Source organism: Crotalus tigris, unplaced genomic scaffold (assembly GCF_016545835.1).
Source record: "Crotalus tigris isolate CLP2741 ecotype Arizona unplaced genomic scaffold, ASM1654583v1 scf7180000017604.1628558, whole genome shotgun sequence".
In the NCBI taxonomy this organism is placed as follows: domain Eukaryota; kingdom Metazoa; phylum Chordata; class Lepidosauria; order Squamata; family Viperidae; genus Crotalus; species Crotalus tigris.
The window spans coordinates 1,531,465-1,554,443 of record NW_024096507.1 but is presented as its reverse complement, the minus strand read 5'-3'; the positions used below and the strand labels follow the sequence as shown (position 1 = coordinate 1,554,443).

At 35.5% G+C, this 22,979-nt stretch overlaps 1 protein-coding gene across 15 annotated transcripts in view; it reads right to left on the bottom strand.

Moving 5' to 3' along the window:
* Positions 1 to 221: 221 nt before the first annotated feature.
* The window catches only part of PDE4D (phosphodiesterase 4D), a 693,804-nt gene continuing 671,046 nt past the window's right edge, over positions 222 to 22,979 (bottom strand). For all 15 annotated transcript variants that reach the window (XM_039320056.1, XM_039320050.1, XM_039320117.1 and 12 more), the window contains 9 exons: positions 21,568 to 21,661; positions 12,412 to 12,584; positions 11,705 to 11,803; positions 11,005 to 11,169; positions 10,555 to 10,654; positions 7,443 to 7,597; positions 6,842 to 6,964; positions 5,983 to 6,165; positions 222 to 5,227 (listed from right to left, as the gene is read on the bottom strand). In XM_039320056.1, coding sequence (XP_039175990.1) covers positions 4,808 to 5,227; positions 5,983 to 6,165; positions 6,842 to 6,964; positions 7,443 to 7,597; positions 10,555 to 10,654; positions 11,005 to 11,169; positions 11,705 to 11,803; positions 12,412 to 12,584; positions 21,568 to 21,661 — 1,512 coding nt within the window. In that variant the 3' untranslated portion in view covers positions 222 to 4,807. The remainder of the gene's footprint in view (positions 5,228 to 5,982; positions 6,166 to 6,841; positions 6,965 to 7,442; positions 7,598 to 10,554; positions 10,655 to 11,004; positions 11,170 to 11,704; positions 11,804 to 12,411; positions 12,585 to 21,567; positions 21,662 to 22,979) is intronic.

Below are 22,979 nucleotides of genomic sequence, written 5' to 3'. Positions count from 1 at the left end.
TTCTTCTTTTTCACCTTCTAGACCAGCCTTTTTGTTTATGGGACAATAATTGTTAGAGTAGGTGTGAACTTAAATGGACTCCAGAAGATGGTAGAGGACAGGAAGACCTGGAGGAACATTGTCCATGGGGTCGCGATGGGTCGGACTCGACTTCGCAATTAACAACAACAACAAATTGTTAGATAAATCTACTTGCAAAAAGATAGTCAAATGAAATTATCTAGGCAGAATCAACCCATGCTTTTATTTCCATTGCATATAAAAATTTCATATGAAGGTATCTGACATACAGTACTATTCCATAGGCTGTAAGAGAGGCTAAGAAATCATTGAATTATTTGCAATGTTCGCATACTCTGTCACTCTAAAGACATACCCAAAGGAAACAAAACCAACTGAAAACAACTAAAATATTGTTCAGGAATTCTGTTGTAATAGTGTCCCTTTTATATTGTGAAAAACAAAAGCAATCGTATTCCTTTGGGCCAGGGCTGCTAAAATCTACAGTTTGTGTCAAGGAGGCGGCTCTGTTTTTCTTGAAAAAGAATTTCTCCTTTCACCAAGCAATCACATGCTACATGGGCTGGGTGCGGGTAGAATAGAGATGAGGTATCTGAACTACAAAGCTTCATGTCCAAGAGCAGCAGCGAGACATACTTCAGGCCATTGTTGATTTTGCCTAAAACAAACGGTAGTGTTTCAATGATGTAGGAAAGCTACAGACGTTCCTGATGCATTCATATGATGCACATTCATTCATACAGAAGTAAGCTTTGGCTGCCTGAAAGCCTTATAGAAGGGAATAGGTCCTGTTTTACAGCACAATATCAATACAGGTCTAATCTAGAGAGCCACTGTATTAAAGATAATGGGTATAATCTGCCTATATGAATTTGCCTTGGTATGGACAGAAGTAACTTCCTTGTTACAGTGGGGCTTGAAAGCAGTAGCTGCCATTGATTAGTGCTCATTCTTTTTGTTTAAGTGGCGGCGACATTTTTTTTTCCTTTACTTTCTCTAAGAAAGGTGAAGAATCCCTCAAGAAAAGCTTTGAAGGGGAATGTGTATTCCATTAGAGAAAAGGCATTTATCCAAAAAGAGGTCAGAGCCTGGCAGGGGCATCCACATGGTGTCTCAAAAAAGGCAAGATGGCAGTTTCAATTGCACAGTCTCTTGCCATCTTGCCTTTTTAAAAAAAAAAAAAAAAAAAACCTTCTTCCCAAAACCCAGCTTCAGTGGATCTAAATAGTGGAAAAGAGAACATTCCTAGATGGGACACAGTTGAAGTCCCATTTTAAAAAAAGCATAGTAGAGATACACCCAGCCCATGTTTGCTACGACCTTTCTTCCAAATGCAGCAAAACAGAAGAAAATTTTGTTTAAAGTTAAGGCACAGCCCTGGGACCAAAGACCTGCAGCTTTTAATTTATATATCTATGTATTCTATCATTTTTCTCAACTCTTCCATAAACAAGCTCTAAGGTGATATAGAATATATTACACAAGGGAAAAATGTACAAGGGGAGTATGTATACACAATATTAATTCTCTCACCAAGAGTTCCAAATATAGCAACACCATCCTGGCAAGGATGATGTTATAATAAGAACTTATAATTTACAATTAACATTACACTATATACATTACAATAAATACATAGCTGTAAACAGAGACAAACAAGACTTATTACAAGTAAGGTCATTTGGTGAGAAAAAAATATGCATGGCACAAATAAAAAATAAATAAATGCATTGTAAAATAAATGACAAAGTTGTAAAATTCATTTCATTCTCAAGTTTTTTTAAAAAAGCTTTTGAATGTGATTTGTTCTACCTATATTATCTGATCACATTTTTTGAAACAATGACATGAAATCAGAAATCAAAAGGAACAGACACAACATTACCAAGAACAGTAACTTGCAAGCTAAAGTAAAAATGCAAACTCAAATTCCTCTTGCCTTTCCCAGATTCTCTCACTTTCCTTTTCAAAACTGTACCAATGCTTTGCATTTTACTTGTGGCAAAAACAGAGAGCACATGTAAAGTCACCTTTTAATATTTTTTTTCAGCCATGGGTGTGCTATCACACACTTCAGGCAAAATAAAATAAAAGAATAAAACAGAAAAGATTGTACAGTGCATTCAATCCCTGGCTCTAAAAATTATGTTTTCTGTCATTTGATTGTCCATGTGTAAGGGTGTATTTTTACACAATACACAATACAGTCTCCATTTTCTTTGAAAGTTTAATCTTACAGTGTGCACTCTAACAAGATCCAGCAATGAATTAAACCTTCTTGAAATTAATAGCTGGGAAATCTTGTTAGAAAGCAAAGATATTTATGTATTTAACAGTTCTTTCCTCAGAACTTGCTGGCCAAGCCAGAGATCACTCCACCTTATTGATTAAACTATTAGTGCAGAAAAAAATTACCCTTCTATGTCCATTTTGATTTTTGGAATTTATATTGCTTTTTTTTCATTAAAATTCCAGGCACTCTTGGGGACTGTACAAATGTCAAAGTAGTGAAGGAGAGGCCATGAATTTATGCTAAGAGCAATTTGATGAAAATCTTCCATTCATTTCCCGAGTTGGTATTTTTTAACAAAAGGCATTAAGAACTAAGAAAGAGTCAACATATTAAAACATTTTTCAAAAATCCTCATTAGTCAGTGCTTACCATAAGAACTTGATATACAAAACAACCCTTAATTCTAAATAAATAAAGGAATAGTTCCATCGATTACAATGGGACTAAAGCCTTATTAATTTAGGCTCGATCCAATCCAATCGTATTTTTGTTTTCAGCAAAACAAGGACTCATGATTCACACCCAGTCCAACAAAGTTTAATACTGGGATTACAATAACTCTGTGCAAAGTTTTTGCATACAGTGAGGAGCTGTTTTATGCAAATGTACGTCAAATATAGAGGATCTATGTGGTCATGGAAATGTACCATATTGATAAAGCAGCATGAAAATGTGCCTACTAATGCAACCTGGCAAGAGAAAGGCAGCACAGGACAAGTGAGAATGGCCCATTTCAATCCTCACAGATATCAATCTGCATTAACATCTGCTACTGTGCATAGATTTCCTACACATTATTATAACTGTATGCTACACCTACAGCCAAATTTAAAATTAGATACGTAAATCCCATAATGGCATGTAATTCTACATTGGATGGTAGTCTACACTTTGTTTTGAAAATGCTTTTTTTCTCACAACTTGTCAGTTTTGTAGGGTAGTGCATTTCCCACAATAGCACAAACCCACTCAAAAATTTTTTGAAGTAACAAGAAATTCCTTAGAAACAGTTTATTCCTGACCTGCTTGCACAAATATAATCTGAAGTACTGTGCAATAAAAGTGGCCCGTAAGCCTCCAACCAAAGTATTTATTTGTTGGTCTAGTAAAGTCACTGGGGCTGAAGACTACTACAATGCTATTGTTCACTCCAATGAACTGTCTCATGGAAAAGGAAATATTCAGTGATCAGATAAAATACTAAGAAAGTCACACTTATACTGGCCATAGATCTGAAAACCTCAGATCCAAATTTGTCATTCATTTCAATCTTCTAAACCCCAATGCATCTACTATAGGAAGATAGAATCCTAATGGTCCAAATTCCTGTCACTTCTCAATTGTTGCAACCCAAATGTTGGGGAACTGCTACTCTAGTGTTCCACTAGATTTCAAAAATAATTGTTTTGGTTGAGGAGAATTAACTCACAACCATAAACCTTGGATCTGCAGGACTATCTGCGAGGCCAAAGAGCTCATAGCAGATAATATATTGCTGCTTTTGGACATTTACAAAGAAAAAAGACAGAAAACAAAGTGTTTTCCTACAATAAGAGGCTGGGTATATGGGTGGGTGAGAGAGAGAGAATTAACAGAACATCATATATGTATCATTGGTCTATAAAACAAAAGGCTATTTTATAACAGTTGAAGGAATTGCTATGAAAATCTAAGTGCAAACAAATATAAAATTCAATTTATCCAGTGTAGCATATACATGTACTGAAAACTTGCAAGTTACTCTTTTTTGGGGATAGGAGAAGAGGTAGGAAGAAAAAGCCACTGGCAGATGAAATTCAGAGGGTGTTGCATTCTTTTAAATATAATAACCCAACACATTTAATAATAAAAGTAAACTCTACAAAAAGATTTCTGTTGTACATATGATACAAAATGCAGACTTTAGTGCAACCGTTGAGCTACACCTTTTTCAGTCATGTTTCAGGAAGACTTGAAATTAGAAAAGTATGTGATTTCCACAGCTTCATCTTCCTACTGGTTCATGTTGTATCCCGATATTTGAGTGCATTTATTTTCCACTAGACAACTTGATTCAATTGCTGGTCACTTTCTTTAGATTCTGGTGTTAATCATTAATTGTATGTTATTAATTGCCTCTTCATGAAATTAAAACCTAATACAAAACACACATACAATCTCACACACACACACTCACATTAGCTTTGGACCAGCCTTTCCTCCTTTTGAAAAACAGCTGTGAGTACTGTCAGTTTCTCATATCAGCCAAGCTGAACTCTTAATTCAACTGTTCTTTGCAGATGTTTTCCTTCATTCTCTGGTACCATGGAGATGAACAATTCTGGTCACACTAATCCTGAGTGCCGAACTAAGTTTTTGATCAACAAACAACTCTGGCAGATGACAGTGAGGCATGATCACGGTTGTGCCGTATGATATGCACTTTGGAAACCATTTTCAGCTTTTAAAAACAGAAAAGGAGAGAGTATAGAGAACTATGCAGTTAGCATACTGTTACGTGTCAGGAGACTGTTCTTCTAGCACACAAGGTTCTGACTGATTCTCCTCCTCTTCCTCCTCTACCACTTCTTCTCCCACTTGTTCATCAAGTGGAATTTCTGTGGACTCTGAGTCTTGGGTGCAAAGAGTCTTGGAGTCACTGCAGCTGGTATCTTCTTCCACTTGACTTCCACTGTCCTTCTCTGTGTCTGATTCACCATCTTCTTCCAAAGTTAGTTCAAACTGAAATTTTTCAGTTTGTCCTTGTCTACCCTCCTCTTGGTCATCCGGTGCAGGAGAAGGACTCTGAGGGATTGTGCTCTGGTACCATTCACGATTGTCCTCCAAAGTATCTAAGATGTCTTGGGCATCTGGATGGACAAGGTCTGCCCAGGTCTCCCAGAGAGGGTGAACAATGTAGTCTATAAAACCCACCTGTTACAATGTAAAATTAAGGGGAGATGTTATTCTAAAGAATGAAGGGATTAAGTTTATCACATTATTTATTAAAATTAACTTCACAAGAAGCTATCTTTTTATTTAGTCCTTTTCTATATTATTTTTCTTTTAAATGAAAACTCCAAATTATTTTTTTCATTATTTAATAGACTTTATTTTATCAACCATTTGTGTAAATATGAGGGAAATAAACAAAACCATGTTACAAGCAAAGTAATATTCCTTAAATCATGGGAAACAAGATAGCATTGGGAACAAACTCAGGCAAACTCTCTGATTCACTGAGATATAAGAGGGAGGGGAGATAAAGTCCAATCACTCTTGCAAGATTCCATTAGTATAGCATTGTAATATAGCGTAGCAGTGTAATTTAGTTCTTGTCTTCCTGTACAGTCAGTTTCCTGATCTGAGCTATGCTGAATGGCTGACATCAATCAACAGTTATTGCCTATTTTTTTCCAAGAGCTTACAGGATTCTCTAAACCAGTGCTTCTCAACGTTTGTGTGACAGCGACCCCCGTCAAACAAACGTTCTGCGCATGTGTGGCGCCGCGCATGGGGGCGGGCCCCCATGTGCGGCGCGCATGCGCGCCGCCCCATGCGCGGAGCGCATGCATGGGCGACCCCCGAAAAATGGTCGATCAACCCCAAATGAGGTCGCAACCCATAGGTTGAGAACCGCTGCTCTAAACCATCTACACTGATTTTTCATCCTTCAATTAAATGATTACCTGTGATTTTTCTACAGATGCATTGTGTTTATCACACATGGGACTTATTTCCATGCCTCTTTCTCTTTCTCGATCTCCCTGACGAAAGAACTCTTCCATTATTCTATCTGTCCATTGGCGATATAACTGGAGTGGCTTTGTTGGATTACTTAGATCTGCACAGTGTACCATATTTTGTAGAACCTAAATTAAACAGGAAAAAATATTGAGAAAACTTGTGGTGTTATTCCACTTAACACAAAGCTTTTTTTCCATTTGCACATTGGTGAGTGAGAAAACAGAAATCTTGAAAATACATGGAGTGCAAGGTTTATTCTGAACACCAGCAGGATGATATGCTGTGTGTTTTTCACACTGACATTAATAGCTACCAATTATCTCACATCTATAGCTTTGCCTATATTAAAAGGCCAAAAATGTTGTAAGTGCAAGACTAATCAGTTATGAAGATATGTGGGAATTAATCAAGCCTGTTAGCCACCCTCAAGATCAGGAAAAAAAACTTCAGACACTGACATAATAGTCTAAATTAGGATTGGCCTGTAGGCTACATAAGCATTTAAATGAAATTTTGAAAGTCAAACTGCAGAAGTGGGTACCATTGTATATGGAAATGTTAAAAATGTTTTAAGAATGAAAATTAATTTTAGCATCATTAAATGAAGAGTCAAGAAAGAGTGAAGTACTTCTGTAAGCTGAGGTACCTCATCAAGGAAGAATGCCCTAGAAACAGCCATAACCAAGATAACGTTTTTGCAAAAAGTATGGCAGTGAGTCCAAAAAGTCAAGTCACCCAGGTCATCTGAAGGTAATGATATGAATAAAGAAGACAATTTGTTTGAAATGTAGAGTATCTTACCTGAATCCTATCTGAATAGTTATCAAGAAGTAGAACTCCAGAGCTAGTCACTTTCTTGGTTTCAACCATTGTTTTCAAATCGGCCAATAGATTCATATGCTTAGACATGTCTGTGGCAAGCACCTTGGAGGAGAAAGAAAAGATAAAGGTCACAATAATTGATTCCATCTTAAAGCTATTACATCTTGCTAAGGAAAATAAAGAGACAGTCAGAGAAAATATCCTAATCAAATAGATAGATCTTAATCAGGGCTTTTTTTCCTCATAGAACGCCCAGAACGGAGTTCTGGCACCTTTTTTGGATGGAACCTTATAGGGTAGGCAAGGTGGGTTGTATGATGTGTGTGAGTTCTGGCACCTTTTTTTTTTTTTAGAAAAAAAGCACTGGATCTTATGGAAACACAAATTGCATAAATCAGGTTATTTCAAACTATTCACCCCCCCCCCCCAGAAAAAAAATTATGTGGTGCATCATTTTGCATTTGAGCTATAGGATGACAGAAAAATGAAAGTAATATCAAATTTATCATGAAATGGATCTATAAAAACAGAATACATTAAAAATAATAAATAAATAATAAATAAATAAAAAACAACTCACAATGTCAATGACCATCTTCCTCAATGATTGCTTCTGCTTTTTTGTCAAGTTCTGGAAAATGTCACAATTCTCCTCCTGCAATAATTTGAACCCAACAGCTAGATGATGATTTTCCAGGACTGATGAATCATTATACATCAAGGCAAGTTCAGAATCTGCAAGAAAATCCCAAGACAGCACTGTTAATAAAATTTGCATTTTTGTTTGATTGTTTTACAAGTTATATTTCTGGGTCTTGATATTATTAAGGCATCCAAAACATCCATCTACATTAGAAAAAAAACACACCACTATGGCTAATTGCAAATCAAATCTGACAACAGACTTTCTTCAAGAACAATGCATTTGTTTTTCTCAGAAAGTATATTTTTCACAATTGTCATTTATCCTGCTGAAATGTTATCTGCCAAGCTGACAGAGCTTCAGTATTGTCTCCTTTTGTTTCTATTGTTTGGTGGTGAGCACTAATGGAGGCAGAAGACTCATTAATAAGATGTAGAGTGCAATTAGACAACCCATGACTTGTTGGGTCATCCTTTCAGAGATATTTCCTTACCTAAACAGAAAAACAGAATGACCCTATGCAAATTGCTATTGTTTTGGTTTGAAAATTAAAGAAGAAAATATCATTTTATTAAAGAAGAAAGATGTCTAGCAAGGCTAATATAGATGCTTTTCATTTAATGAAGGATGCTTTAAAAATACTGGTTTACATATCTTTTCCTTGGCTTAAAGTGACATACAGCTGACCATGCTAGAATACTGGTTTCTCCAGATAAATCAGCACATTCTCCATGATTTATCCCTCTGCTTTATATATAGTGAGAGCAAGAATGACTGTATTGGAACCTGTGTATGCTGAAGAGGGACAACTTCACCTTCTGATAAATTCCAATTCTTGGAATCATGACAATGTCACTTTTGAATGCACCAAAGTTTATAATTGATACAGTGAGATTCCTTTGGAGTTCTTTCATCATCGTATACATTCCTTTGGAAAGCTTTGGAAGATCCAAGTTCCTCATTAAAAGGATGGCAGATCTTCAATTCCAGTTTATCTGATAGCAATCCAAAGAGTTCACTTGAATCAAGGAGTTCTGTGGGAAAGTGAGTAGCTTTAACTCTGACACAGAATGTGCAAATGAAGAAACAGTTTTGGAAGAGTTTTGGTGACACACAGCTTTTCCAGAAAGAGGCCCAGAAGAAGACACTGTGCAGTCCTGAGCTGGATGGGGGAGGGGAAAAGAATCCAGGGTAGAATCTATTCCCCCCAACTCAGTAATGATATAATGGTGGATTTGCCCTTGAAATAATCACAGGATTCCATCCATTCCTCAAATGACTTTTTTGGACACCAAAGGGTTCATTTGGAAGAGGCAGTTGTATTAGCTAATGTTCTTCCTGAAACTGTTTGCGATAGGTTATCATTGCTATATAAATTGAGAGGTTCATTAGGCAAATTGCCTATCCTGACCCTTCCCTTCATATAGCAGAAACTGGTGGTTTTTCCAGGGAATAGGAATTTATGACAGTGAGTGCAGACTTTGGTCATGGTACCAATATCAGCAGAAATATTACATTGTGCAAGTTGTGCATTTTGCCTTGCTCTTTCTGTTGAAATGTTGATGTTGAAGGCAGATGTAGTCACACTGAGGAACTCTTGCAGTAATTAATGTCTGCCACACATTCTGAAGTTCATCTTTGTTTTCCTCCTCTGTCTTTTCTTGTTTCCTCATTCTGTACTTTTCCTTGTGGTTCAGCAGAAATACAGCCCTTTCATTCTCTATTTCTTTATCTCTCGCACTCCTTGTTGCCACATCAATGATGTTTGGTGTCATTTCTTCACCATGAGGTTTCCCCTCTATTTCTACCTTGCATAATTATATTATTTATTTACAATATTATACATTGCCATTCTTACCTCAGAGCAGTTTAAAATAGGATCATATGACCTCCTGAAGGTTAGAGCATGACTGAACTATCTGATCTCCAGTGGCCAAAGGAGGGAACAGACTACACTTAGTTTCACCATAAGAAATAGCTGAAAACAGGATGGGCAAGGACTGAGGTACATAATAGCTAACGTATTTGTCTGACACCAGAGAGAGCCAGTTTCTACTCCACCTGTAGGCACAGCAGGTCACTTAGTGACTTTCCCATCTACTTCACAGGTTTGTGAAGAAATATAGAAGAAGGAACCATTATGTATATACATACAAAGTGGTCCATTCTCCTGAATGGAATATAGATACACGTGCGTGTTGTGTGCCACAGCAAGGGGTACATAAAGCAATAAAAACATCCAGGCCTTTCTTCAGGCACTTGTTTCCTTAAGAGCCACATGATAAATCAATTCCTTGCTAGTAGGTGGGGGAGGGAGTGATAGATTGCGAGACTGGCTGGGAAACTGCCACAGAATTTGAACAAGAAGATCATATGCAGCAGCCCAGCAGTGTAGCAGCAGCCAGTAGCAGTGAAGCAGACACAACTTCCCCTAATTTCATTCTTTTGGGAAACATGGATTCCGCTTTTGGATGTGTTATGTAAGTTAGCCCATTTGAGGTAACTTTGTTCAAAAATTGTTCTCTGTGATTCACTACTTCACCTAGGTAAAGGTCATGACAACAAGAGTTTTAATAGTATAGAGATTATAAATGGACCAGAGAAAAAAATATAGAGCAGTGATTTTCAAACTCAGCAACTTTAAGATTTGTGGGCTCCAAGTCTCAGAATTCCATCGTAACCACACATATCTTAGAGCTACCAAGTTTGAGAAACATTGATCGAGAGGAATAAGTCAGGGACCTCCAACAATCTATCACAAGAAAGCTGCCTTAGATTTCCCAGTTGCTTGAAATCCATTGACAAATAACAATGGAAAAACCTTGAATGTCCAGCTGACTGAGTGAACAGGAAAACCCATTCCTCAATTTCCCATTGTAACAAAGAGATGCTGGACTAGAAATATACTTTTAATGACTGGCCACATGATGTATGCAGAAACTCTACATATACAAAACCATTTTTTTTTAAAAAAAATCCCTTCTTGTTGCATGTTCAAAGAATCTCAAGTACACAGACAATTAGTAGTGCCAGAAATAAGCTAACTTACTTGTATTGATAAGAAATTGGTTTGAAACTCCAGGATGGTCAACATCATGTATTGCACTGGCAAAAATAGCAGCTAGAATCTCCAAGTCCGTGAAAACAGCCTAAGAGAAAAAAAGAGGAAATATTTAGGAATAAGATAGTGGAACAGAGAAGAATGACTAATGAAGAAAACATTTTAAGTGAAACAGAACTGCATTGGTCCTCTACCCATTTAGGTATGGATCTGTACTAGTACAAACACTTCAGTGCTTGTTATTTTTTCTGAAAAAGCAAAGATTAAAGTCCAATTTACCAAATATTTTTATAATAAAGTATCAAATGTTGATATCTTCAAATTAAAATTATTTTCTCAGTAACTAACCATTTGGCTAGCCACCTTAGTGTATTGTGAGACATGAAAGTAGGTTTCACAAGTAAGTTTTTTAATTTCACCCACATATTGTAGACTTACTTCCAAAGCTGGGGTTGATAAAAGCACATGTGTTGACTGTACAACATCAGAAGCATGTATATTGTTGTGATACGCCACATCTGCATGATAATGGTCCTCCAGCGTCATCAAATAGGTTATTAAGATGTCCGGTGGAATTTTAAATGTTTTTAGCAAATCCCGTTCCTGCAGTTACAGAAATAAAAGTAACTGAGGGTGATGGTTCGTTCTCTGAACTTGTGGGTTGGTTTCCAAAAGTTTCATTATCAGGCTAGGTAATATTTTCAGGGGATGTCAGTATCAGTGTTCTTCTGTTTATAAGGTGTGGGTGTGTCAAGTGAGGTCTTGTGATGGGTCAGATGTGAGTCTCATCAGTGAATCTTGTGATGGGTCGTGATGGGGAGGTTACATCAGCTCAGGATCATTGGGAGATGAACTGCTGGTGTTGGGGGGGCTTGCATGGGTTGGTTGAGGGTTGGTGCTGTCTCTGGTTAGCTGTGTGGTTGATTTGGATTCTGAGGGGTTCGTAGGCTGATTTTAAGTCAATGTGTCTGGTGATGGAATTGCTTGTGGAGTGCCACAGCATAGTGGATGGTAGCGTGGCCGATGATTTTTGTGTTGCTCCAATCGAACTGGTGTTGTTTGATATTGGTGTGGGTAGAGAAAAGTAATTGTTTATATAACCTCTAGAAAAGGGGGAAAAAATTCCTCTTAAACATACCTGAAAGATTGTATACATGATGACTGTCAAAGGTCGGTTCCCAGATAATTCGGCTATTTTAAATACTTGGAGGCCCCATTTATTTACATCTTCTAGCTCCTAATGTAAAATCACAAAAAAATCCAGAAACTGTTACTCTGGCTTTGCAATAGAGTTTGCATAAAACATCTGCTCTTGACTTTCTTTGTATTCTACATTTTAGCAACTAATTTTTCAGATTTTAAATAAGAAGTAGAACTGTTGCTCCAAACTGCATGCACTGAAATACTTCACTATTGCCTTGATGCTCTAATAGAGCAAAGAGCATTAGGAAATTCTCCAGAGAATGACACTACCTTACTCTAACATGTTTTGGGAATACTCTTTTAAGTTTCAAAATAATCAAAATAAATTATTTTTCCTGCAGACCTTTTTTCTACTTTATTTGGTGCAAACATGGCATCTGAATTTTTGTTAAATTCTATAGGTTTTTTTAAAAAAATCTGTTTGATTTCTGCAGTTACACAGTTCTAATGAATAATGTGCTACTGAAAAACTGAATCGGAATATTTAGTTGTACAAAATCAGTGTGTGAGATTTTATACACATGACATATAAATTCATATAGACAAATGAATGTACGTAAATATTTGTGAATGTAGTGTTGTAATTATATTTGGGTCTAAGTTACAGATACTGAATCAGCTAGAAATTAGCATTGCTCTTACCTTAGCTAGAATATCTTCTTGATCTGTTTTGACTCCAAATTTGGGGATGCTAGAATTTGTTAAGCTGGAGCTGTGCATCAACTTTTTTACTCCACTGATTTGAGACATAGGCCGTTTCTTTTTCTCTTTTTCTTTCTGTGTTGGAGATGGGATTTCCATTTCATGCTGTTTATCTTTTAAAGAAGAAAAAAAAATCTGTAATTTATTTGTAAATTACAGCTACCTTGTAAGAAGTAACATTAGGAGCAGCATAGCTTTTCATAAAAATGTCCTTCAAAAACATTTTGAAATAAGACGGTGGAAATCACCATCTAACCTATTAACTTGTTCTTTTTCTAGTTTTGCCTTAGCTATGAAAAACAGCTAGGTAACTTTGGGCTAGTCACTCTTTCTTTTGGCCCAACTCACTTCACAAGGTTGTTGTTGTGGGAACAATATGAGGAGGAAGGCGTATTGGACATATTTGTCATCCTGAGTTATTTACAAAAACAACAAAGGAGGGATATAAGTAAATAAATAAATAACTGCATTGAAAAGGTTCAAGACCACTTTAGTTTTAGATTTAAGCAATCGTACACACAATAAGCAATCTTGCAGCAACAATAACTTTACATACAGCTACAAAACCTAATGATGTTGATATAAAACAATTTGAATATTATAAACTAAAAAGTGAAACAAGGAGCCATTAGGTTCTTAGGTCCAAATAATTTCTTTTCAGTTCTGATTTTTAGGAATTTGTTTATATTATTTTATGCTTTCTTAAATCTTGAGTGAAGTTATCCCATTATTGTAGTTTGAGTGGAGATCTTAACTCAATATCTCCCATGTCTCAAACCTAACCTATCACCAGTTTGTCTCTGAAGTGGTGATAATTATGAGTTGATGAATAAGGTGGTTATTTTTACAAATATTAATTCAAAAATATTTGGCTCACAGTCCAATTTATCTTGCAAATCACAGATTTTTGATATCTGTCAACATATGCCTCTCTTTTTGTTGTTAGATTAGGAACACTGCTGAAAATGAAGCAAAGTAAATCAATTTTGTGCTACTGCAATGAACATAACTAGGACATGATTTACTCCAATTACATTGACCAAAATAGAAAATAGGTGATTGAGCATAAAAAGCTGGCATATGTTTTATGAATGAACAAATGAAAAGAAATAATAAAGGAGCTACAATATCATATTTATTTAAAAAAACAAAGTTCTATTGTAGATAATAACCTCAAAAACTGTATCTAGTTTGGAATAATTCTAATTGTTGCTATGAACATGCTTCAAGAAAGATCACAATCATTGTCTTGTTTTCAACTAACCATAATTTGTTTTAGCAAAACCTAGTTTTAACTATAATCTGTTCAAGCAAGCCAAATTCAAATTTGTTCCTGAACATGATTTATTCTCTCCTCCCCAAATGTTTAAATTGTAATTTCAATCCAAATAATTAATAGCAATTAACTGTAAAGAGTAGAGGATGTTTTTGATAGCCTTCCTTTTGAGAAGATATAATGCACACATTCAAGCATTATCTTCAAACAAGGTAATGTGAGTAATGCTTATTAACTCCCTGTGAGTTAATGAGCTCATACTAAGTTGATCTCAGGTGAACAATGGCATTTTCTTATCCTGTGAAATAAGATTGTTTTGCATACACATACTGAACTGGTGGGTAACAGAAAATCAGGATCACTGTTCTAGCTCTTAATCTCCACAGTAGAGGTAAAAATAAAAACTTCCCCACTGCCACAATTGATGTCAACAAACATAATTGTGTTATACCTGACACTAGATTGTTGTTCTCCAATCTAATAGTCTCATATGTGTTGTACTGTTACTCTTATAAACTCCTGACAGTCAGCACCAGCATATACTTTCTAGATATGGGAGGATATCATGGTAATTCAGGTTCCCTCTCAACGTTCCTCTTATGCAAATTAGGCAGAGAAATTAAATCTGGCCAGGAGTTTGAAATCTATTTAAGACCTTCAACTCTAATGGTGGTTTTGTAAGATTATCAACATGGAACCAAAATAACTTATATTATATAAGGAATCTATGTCAATTTTCTCTTGCATAAAAAGTTCATTGCTAACTGCAAAAAAAATATAATATTCCACTCCAATCAGTTCTTTCTCAAATTCTTATTTTTTCCCTAATAATACTGTATCATATTCTCGATGTTGTCAAACTGTAAAACCATGTGATGAAATACTGTTTTATATTTGGAGACTCTTTTTTTTCTCCCTTTCCTTGCTAACAAGAAAAAAAAAGCATGATGCATGTACAAAATATTTAAGAACTGCATTCATCAGTCTAGAAATGGGGGAAAATCTATTGCATGTATGTGTTGGCACAGATCTTTTCTTTAATCTTTTAGATTAGGCTAGCATTTACTGGAAAAAGCAGAGAATTCTGATCAGATTGCTACCGACAAGTGAAAATGTCACCAATTTTCAGCCAGAGGCAGTCAGCCCTCTCCTATTCCTTTACTGATCACCAATTAAATAAAACAGAGGGGGAAAAAAGGATTTGAACCGGCACAAACCAACAGCAGCTGAAGTATAATGACTCATGTGTATACTTTGATGTTTATAATTTCAGTCATATGAACAAAGTTTAGAACCATCAAAAAAAAAGGGCTCTAAAGCAAGATGTCAGATGCATTCAAGTGAAAGGAAATATTAGAAGGGTCATGGAATTCCAAGGGATTTCCTAAGGTTTCATTCAAAGTGAGCAAATCTTACGAATTAAGGCAAATATACATGTCCCAGGTTGCAGGATACAGTCTGGGTCAGTCACTGGAACCAGAGGTTTTGTCTTCCAAGCTGTTGTGCTGGAGCCCATCTTCAGGGAACTTCTCTCTAGCAGAGTGTGTTCTGTTATGCATGTGGTATTTAGATGTTGTTTGGGCTGTGTTGATGGCTGGCTTTTAAGCCATTAGCTGTCATCTGTTTGTGCTGTCCAGCACTCGCCTTCTAAGTACTTGATAGGCTGGTGGTAAATCAGCACTCCTGTTGACTGACCAGGGGCCTGTTTCTCAGGCTTCAATCACTTCCTTGGTTGTTTTTGTGCCTGCTTGTCCAACAATTTTAGTAACTGAAAAATTGAATGTGTGTCCTTGTTCACTGTAGTGTGAGGCTAACAATGAGTTCAGGTCTCTTTGTCTGATCGCTGAGCAAATCTTGCTTCTCCTTATCTCAAACAATTTCCTTCCCAGAGATATAATTATGCAATTATTTAGTGGGCCCTATTGTGCTCTATTCAAAAGGAAGTAACCTATCTCTACCAATAATTTAAAAAAAATCAATAAAACATGATCCAGAATTGTTCAGATTAAGTAGCCTTAATGATAACTTTATGCAAGGTCTTAAGGCCTTCATTATTAATAAGAAAAGGGAAAAGTCTTTTATAAAGTCTTTTATAAGACTTTATCAAGAAAACTGATGGGTTGTGGTACTGTTCTTCACATATCTCCATTATTGCACATGAAGGATTGCTTCATTACTACCATCCTGCATGCAGATATTTTTTTATCATTAAAAAAAAGTCCTACTGGAGCCCATCAAAAGTCTTTTAGTTTGATAGTGTGACCCATAACGCCTAACCAGGCGTCTGTAGGAAGCACAAAAAAAGAGTTATAAAGAAGAAATTCTTCTATGTATTCATTTCTATAGGTAAGCACATTTCCTTTTTTTCAAGCTTCCTGGAAATTGTCTAATTTTTCTTGTCAAGGGTCATAAAATCCAGTTTTCTATCTAATCCTCTGGATAATGAAAGGGGTGAATTTTCAAAACATTTTTTTTCATTTTGGATCTGAATCACAAGAAAGAGAAACCTATAGCATTAATAGGAAAAATTCTAGTCAATTCTATCATTTCCATCATGCATTATTTTCCACCACATATTTGGTTGGCCCAAATATCTTGGCAACAAACTATTACCTGGAAGTATTGAGACCAAACTGAGAAGAGGCAACATTGGCAATAGTGCATGACTTGATAAATTTCTTGTGCAAATGCTCAGGCCAGTTCTTATATTCCTTTGCATAATCCAGTAATGTCATGGATGCTGTACTATATAATTTTGATGGAGGCCATCCCTAGTTCATTGTCTGAAGAATCCTAGTCTGCAATAAGATCCTGAATACTTCTTCTGCATTTTGTTACCTAATGTTACCAATCTACAAATACTTATCACTGAATATTTTACGGCTTAATAATTGTTTCCAATGATTTTTACTAATGAAAAGCAATCCTACTAGTGCAAAGTACAGAAAACAATTATCAATTTACTTACGGTATCTATTATTTGGTAAGCTCCCCAGCCGCTTACTGACAATTGGGGAATTTTTTTTCAGAAATTATCATATAGAATATGGCAGAGGGAACCGAGACATGCAAATTATCTTTTTTAGTTTCTGCTTTCTATTTCTCCCAGGCGGTCATTTTGTCTTCCCTTCTTCACACCTCTAACACTTCTGTTTGATTGTCAACTGATGATGGGGGAAGGTCAAGGAGGAAGGGGGAAAAGAGGTGCAAGTGTTTGATTGTCAACTGGGTCTATCCTACTGCACATTTTCTTTAAAAAAATTATAATTGGCAATAAAAATACATACAAATAAAACTTTAGATTATTCCTCTATTTTCCAAATTCCATTTCAATTTTTCCTTAGCTAAATGTATATTTCAAATAGCAAGCAATTTGAATATGGACACTGCTTTGTTATTCATCTTTAAGTCAGCACAGCAGTTATGTTAGAATATTTAGATTGCAAATCATTGATATTGCAGTGAGACAGAACCTTGCATGCAGCCAATTTTGCTTGCTGTTTATGCTGCACAAACAGAAGTAAAACTTAATAAATTCCCTGGCTGCATACTTTGCTAAAGACTTAGGTGAGCGTCATCTTGTCTGATTTCTGCCAAGAACATTCTGAACCAACACATGTTCGGAATCATACCCGGATGGCTCAGGAGCACACAGTGAATTATACTTGCAGCTTGTTACCAAAATTGATTTTTTTTTATGTCAATGTAGCTAAGGTTATGTTAAACACAAAAGCCCTCCATCTTAAAATGAACCATCAGCTAGAAAACCCTTATAAACAATAGGAAAAGTATTATTTGACCAAACAGCACAAATCTATATCAGAAGTATATTCTTGATAGGCAGATGTCTTTGCTGATTGGATCCAATCAGAATATTTACACAAACATGTAGAATATTTGCACCATTCACAGAATCACTTCAGATCTTTCTGTCACAGCACATCCATATATCATTCCCTAAGTCGTCTTTTTTTCTTTAAACATTTCACTTCTCTCTTCCTAAGGGTCTCTCCAACATCTTTCAACCATGGCTTTTGCAGTCTTCCTCTTACCATTCCTTTCACTTTTTCTTCATTTGTTTTCTGATGCTATCCTGACACATTCTCTCAGTATCATCCAACTACCTTAATATACTTCATTGTATGTTCATTTACTTTTGTATTTAATTTCCATTTCAATATCCATTTATTTTTATATCTTATTAATTTACTAAGTATATAGTTTGTAGGTATCTCGTTTCCATTACGTTTAATTTTATGTTTTTCCTGAAATACTGCACTCTTACTTTCCAATAATAAAATGGGCAGAAGCCCATTTGTATGTACAGTCATTTTTGCTTTAGTCAAGAAACAGTTGTTCCTTATAAGAGACTACCTTATTCCCACTATCTGTCCACTTACACATCTTAGCATTTCTCTATTCGTTTCCCCAGATTTATAAATGCACTTCAGCTCATCTTAGATACAGCTATTTTAACATCACACTTATTTATTTCCTATCAATGCACTAAATAATGATTATGCACCATCAAGTGGTGCTGACTTCTAGCAGCCAAATAGATAGATTTCTTCCATGATAATCGGTCCCTAACCTGATCTTTCAGATTTTCTAACAGTGTATCAATTGCCAGTGCAACTGAGTCTGTCCATCTTGCTGCTGGTTATCCTCTTCTTGTTTTTCCTTCCACCTTTCCCAGCGTTTGCAGTTGGCTGCTATCATGCTGTCAGGCATGCATGTGTTACAAAAGTGTGGTTGAGCATGTGTCCTGTGGGCAGGTGCTATGGAAAATGAGATCCACAGGTTCTCATACTCCATAGTTGGGGTGTTCAAGAGAAAAAGCAGTGGGAGTCACTGAGAGTGAATTGGGTGGCCATGCAAATTTTCTTAAATAAATAAAATGACTTACAGGAGCGACTTGCAATCTTTCCTGCCAGCTTTCCCAGTGACTATGTTTATTATAAGAAGCTGGCAAGGAAAGCCCCAAATGTGATTATGTGACTTTGGGGTGCTGTAAGTGTCATGTGAGCCAGTTGCCAAGTGCCTGGATTGCAATCATGTGATAATGAGGATGCTGAGATGGCCAGAACTTCAAGGGCAGGTCATAAATAATACTTGTTTGGTGCCTTTGTAACATCAAACAGTTACTGAACAAGTGGTCATTAACAGAAAATTAACTGTATAATAGTTTTCATTATCTTTATTTGCTATTGTAATAATTATTTTATGCATTTTTCCTGACCAATCTGATTCTACTTCAATGATTACAGTCAAATATTGTTCCACAGTTTGTACAATGTGTTGTATATTCTCTTCAAACATTTCCTAGATATTTTCCACTTGGAAGCATTTCAAATGCAGTTTTGTATTTGATTTCTATTTTTATGTCCTTACTGTCAATTGAATCTTAATTTTGTCTTAATTTCATTAGCTGCTAGAGTTACTATAACAATATAGAGAAATAGTCACTATAACTGGACTTTCAGGTTTGAAACCATAATTATTTCTTATATACTATTCTTCCTTATACATTACATCGCAACATTTTCTCTCTCTATAGCAATAATCTGAGTTACAACTTTTCCATAGCTTTTAGTATTATAATGGTTATATACATTTCAGATAGATTATTTTTATATTTTGCTATTTTAACCCTACAAAATCATTTAGTTGTCTTCTATACATTCTATCATATTTTACATATAAATTTTTATACCCCAAATATTTAAGTTTTAACTTACATTTTTACTTATGTTGTTAAAGCTCCTTTTAGTCTAATCAAGTGTGACTCTTGTTCTGTTTGCTAGTTAATGATTGAAATAAAATGGCTGAAACGACTGAATATCCAATTTTTACCATTCACAAATTCATTCATTATTTCAAAAGCATCTCTTTTCATATTTTGAATTAAATTTAATTCCATAGACTTCTTCAGTGCTCTGGACTGTACTTTTCTAAGCAGGTTCCATGTCCTCTTAAGGCTACTTTCCATTCAATGTACTGTGAGATTAACTTTTCATACTGGACATGTACATTTTCTTCCTGCTATTTTGTTTTGCTACTTCCTTCCTTTTCTTCTATACTTATTCTCCATCTAGTCAAGATCTACTTTTGAGACTACCAAATAATGACCTATCCTTCAGAATTTTTGAGCATCATTATATCCTTCCCTATTTTTTTTTAAATCATCACAAGCAAATCAATCATGATTTTATTCATATTTCCTGATATGTATTTGCATGAATAGTCTTATGTTTAAACCACATATCTGAAACAAAAAATTATTTAGTTCAGCTACTCATCAAACTATCACTATTCTTGTTTATTCTATGGTCTTCAAATGAACCAATCATTTTTTCTACACTCTCCCTTCCTCCTATCTATCCATTCATGTCATTTATTCAGAATGCTGCTTAATTTCTCCAAAATTATATCTAATTCTTCCATTATCATCAGTCACTATGGCATAATATACAACTATTACTAACACATAGATAGGATTCCTATTTTCATATGCACCCCATAACCTAAATGATATCAATGAATACATAATCAAATCTATACCTTCACTTCCCTGAATGTATTTATTCATTCCATTCTACTATATTGGATCACCCTTATTCATTTTGTTTCTTAATTCATTCTCTTTGTTATTCACTAGTAACATTGCCATGAAACTTTACCAGATGAGCCCACATTGGCCATATGTCCTTTTTTTTAAGTAGAAAGATATAAATTAAGTTAAATTAACTGTATCCTGTGCTATAACCAATATCCTCTGGCAGTGGGCAGTATTAGTCAGTATAGGCACATTTCAGTTAGTCTATCACAATTAAAGTCCAAATTTTCCCCTATGCATGCTCATGATATTCTATGAAACTTTAGAGCTCCAATCTATAGAACTGCTTTGCAAGGCAACATTTGTTTGACCAGATCTCACCAAGTAAGAAGTCTATGAAGTGTATTGACACAGCTGTAGGAGTTGGGTTAAATCAATGGGAGGGCAGCAAGACAACTGGAGTCAGTGGGAGAAGGTTCTGTGAAGACTGATGTCTCAGGAATATCCAGGGACAATTGGGGGAATGGGTGGACTGATAGGATGATAAGTGCCAAGGCAGGAAAGCTCTGGGATTACTAGCAAGATAGTAATAGCTGACACAACAATCCACATCAGATTCAAGAAGACCCTAGGATAATCAGAAGAATGAGCAGGTTTATCAGTAGCAATGATGGGAAAGCCCTTGGAAAAATTGGAGGATGTATGGATCTGCAAGAGGCACTATGTATTTGTAGTTGCAACAGCAATATGGGTAGAATATGAAGAAGGAAGGAAGGAAGGAAGGAAGGAAGGAAGGAAGGAAGGAAGGAAGGAAGGAAGGAAGGAAGGAAGGAAGGAAGGAAGATAGATTCAAATGTAGCTTTTATTTGGTTTTAATGAAACTATGTTCCTCTAATGAGTCTGAAATATTTTAAGTGTATTGCCTTTTAGTCATAGCCCTTTGGGAATAGCTTGGAAGATTTGACAAAAAGGCATATGGATAATGTAGGCCTATGGATAATATAGACCTATGGATAATGTACCATAAGACAGCTAGCAAAAGTCCATCTGGTAAACTCTTTGCCAAACTCTTACCAACTTAAAAGTTACAATTAAATAATTGTGTTTAATTAATGCCTGTTTTATTTATTTATACATATAAATACATACATACATACATGTGTGTGTGTATGTATATGTATGTGTGTGTATATATGAGATTTCCCATAGTAGGTAGTGAAAAAAAAAACCACCAAGAAATACCCGTTTTTATACTCATGCTTACCTAAAAATGTGTTGGATATATATTCAGAGACTTGATTGCCTGATCGGCTCATTTCAGATAAGTGGGTTAGCTCTCGATTGAGCATTCTTTTAAACTGTAAAGAAAAGCAAAACAGTGTATGTCAATGGCCAGTACATGGGTATATGGTACAAAAATTGTGTAAAAACCGTTTTTAACCGATATGTTCACATTTTCAAATCAATATACCACAATGACAAGTAAAATACATTCTTCGGGAAAATGTCAAAGTAGACTTCACCAAATATATTATTCTACACATTATTTTATATAAACAGATACTGAAAAAATTGATTATGGATATGAGTAGAGATCAATTTCATTGCTTTTATTCTAGTTAAAAATGTATACTAAAGGTTTATAATACACACACATCCCACCTATGTTCTCATGAAATAAAGAAAACAATTTTCTTAAATTCCTACTTTTTTTAGTGGTCAACAAGCCATCTCCTTCCAGTGGAAATAAAAATTACCTAGCAACATTATACATTTCTATAAGCAGGAATAAACTGTAACTTAATTACATTACCTGTTTACTTAAACATCTGTATATCTAAATTCACACACTTAAATTTTAAAGTAATAACTAATGATCCAACTGCTTTGGGAACTATGTATTCAGATTTTATTGCGGATATAGCCATTTTATAAAGCAAAACATGTACAGATTAAAAAAAAAACTGATGAGGGTCATGTAAAAAATAGAGAAACTGGCTTTCTCAATTTGATGACCTGTAGACGGATTACACTTTAACCTCCACAATCTTCAACCTGCTGATTGAAGAGCATGAGTTGATGATGAACACTTTTTCAGGCACTTGTGAAGGCTGGAATAAGCTATTCCAATGATCAAAAAGCACGGCCTCCAATAGCTTCATCAGTTTTCTAATTGTGTGATTTCATTATCTCAATTACACTCGCTTTAGTGGCAGACAATCTTGCTATCAGTTTAGCAAGTAGGGGTTCATAAACTTTGGAGGACAGTACTGATTGTGACTTAATTTTATTAAGCAGCTTGTGTTTTAACAAAAAAGTACTGCAAGGCTTTCTGCAATATTCTTTTACTGTAACATTGTTCTTGCTTCAAGAATTCAAGGCCTATAAATACATAGCAAGAAGCAGAGAGGCTGAAGGGCTGCCCCATTTGTTTCGTTGTACAAGAAAGCGTCTTTCAGCAGTCTCTGATGACTTGAATGGCTGGCTTGATGAGTCACAGGAAAGGGTGATAAGGATGATTCCCATCAACCAGCAAAGACACAGAGCCTCCAGAGTATCCTATATTTAAGTCTCCCGTACTGCTGAACTAAGCCTGCTATAATTTCCACATTATGAGTTTTCATCCACTACTTATGGAAGGAACCTGGTTAGAAAAGGCTGGAAGAATACAGAAAT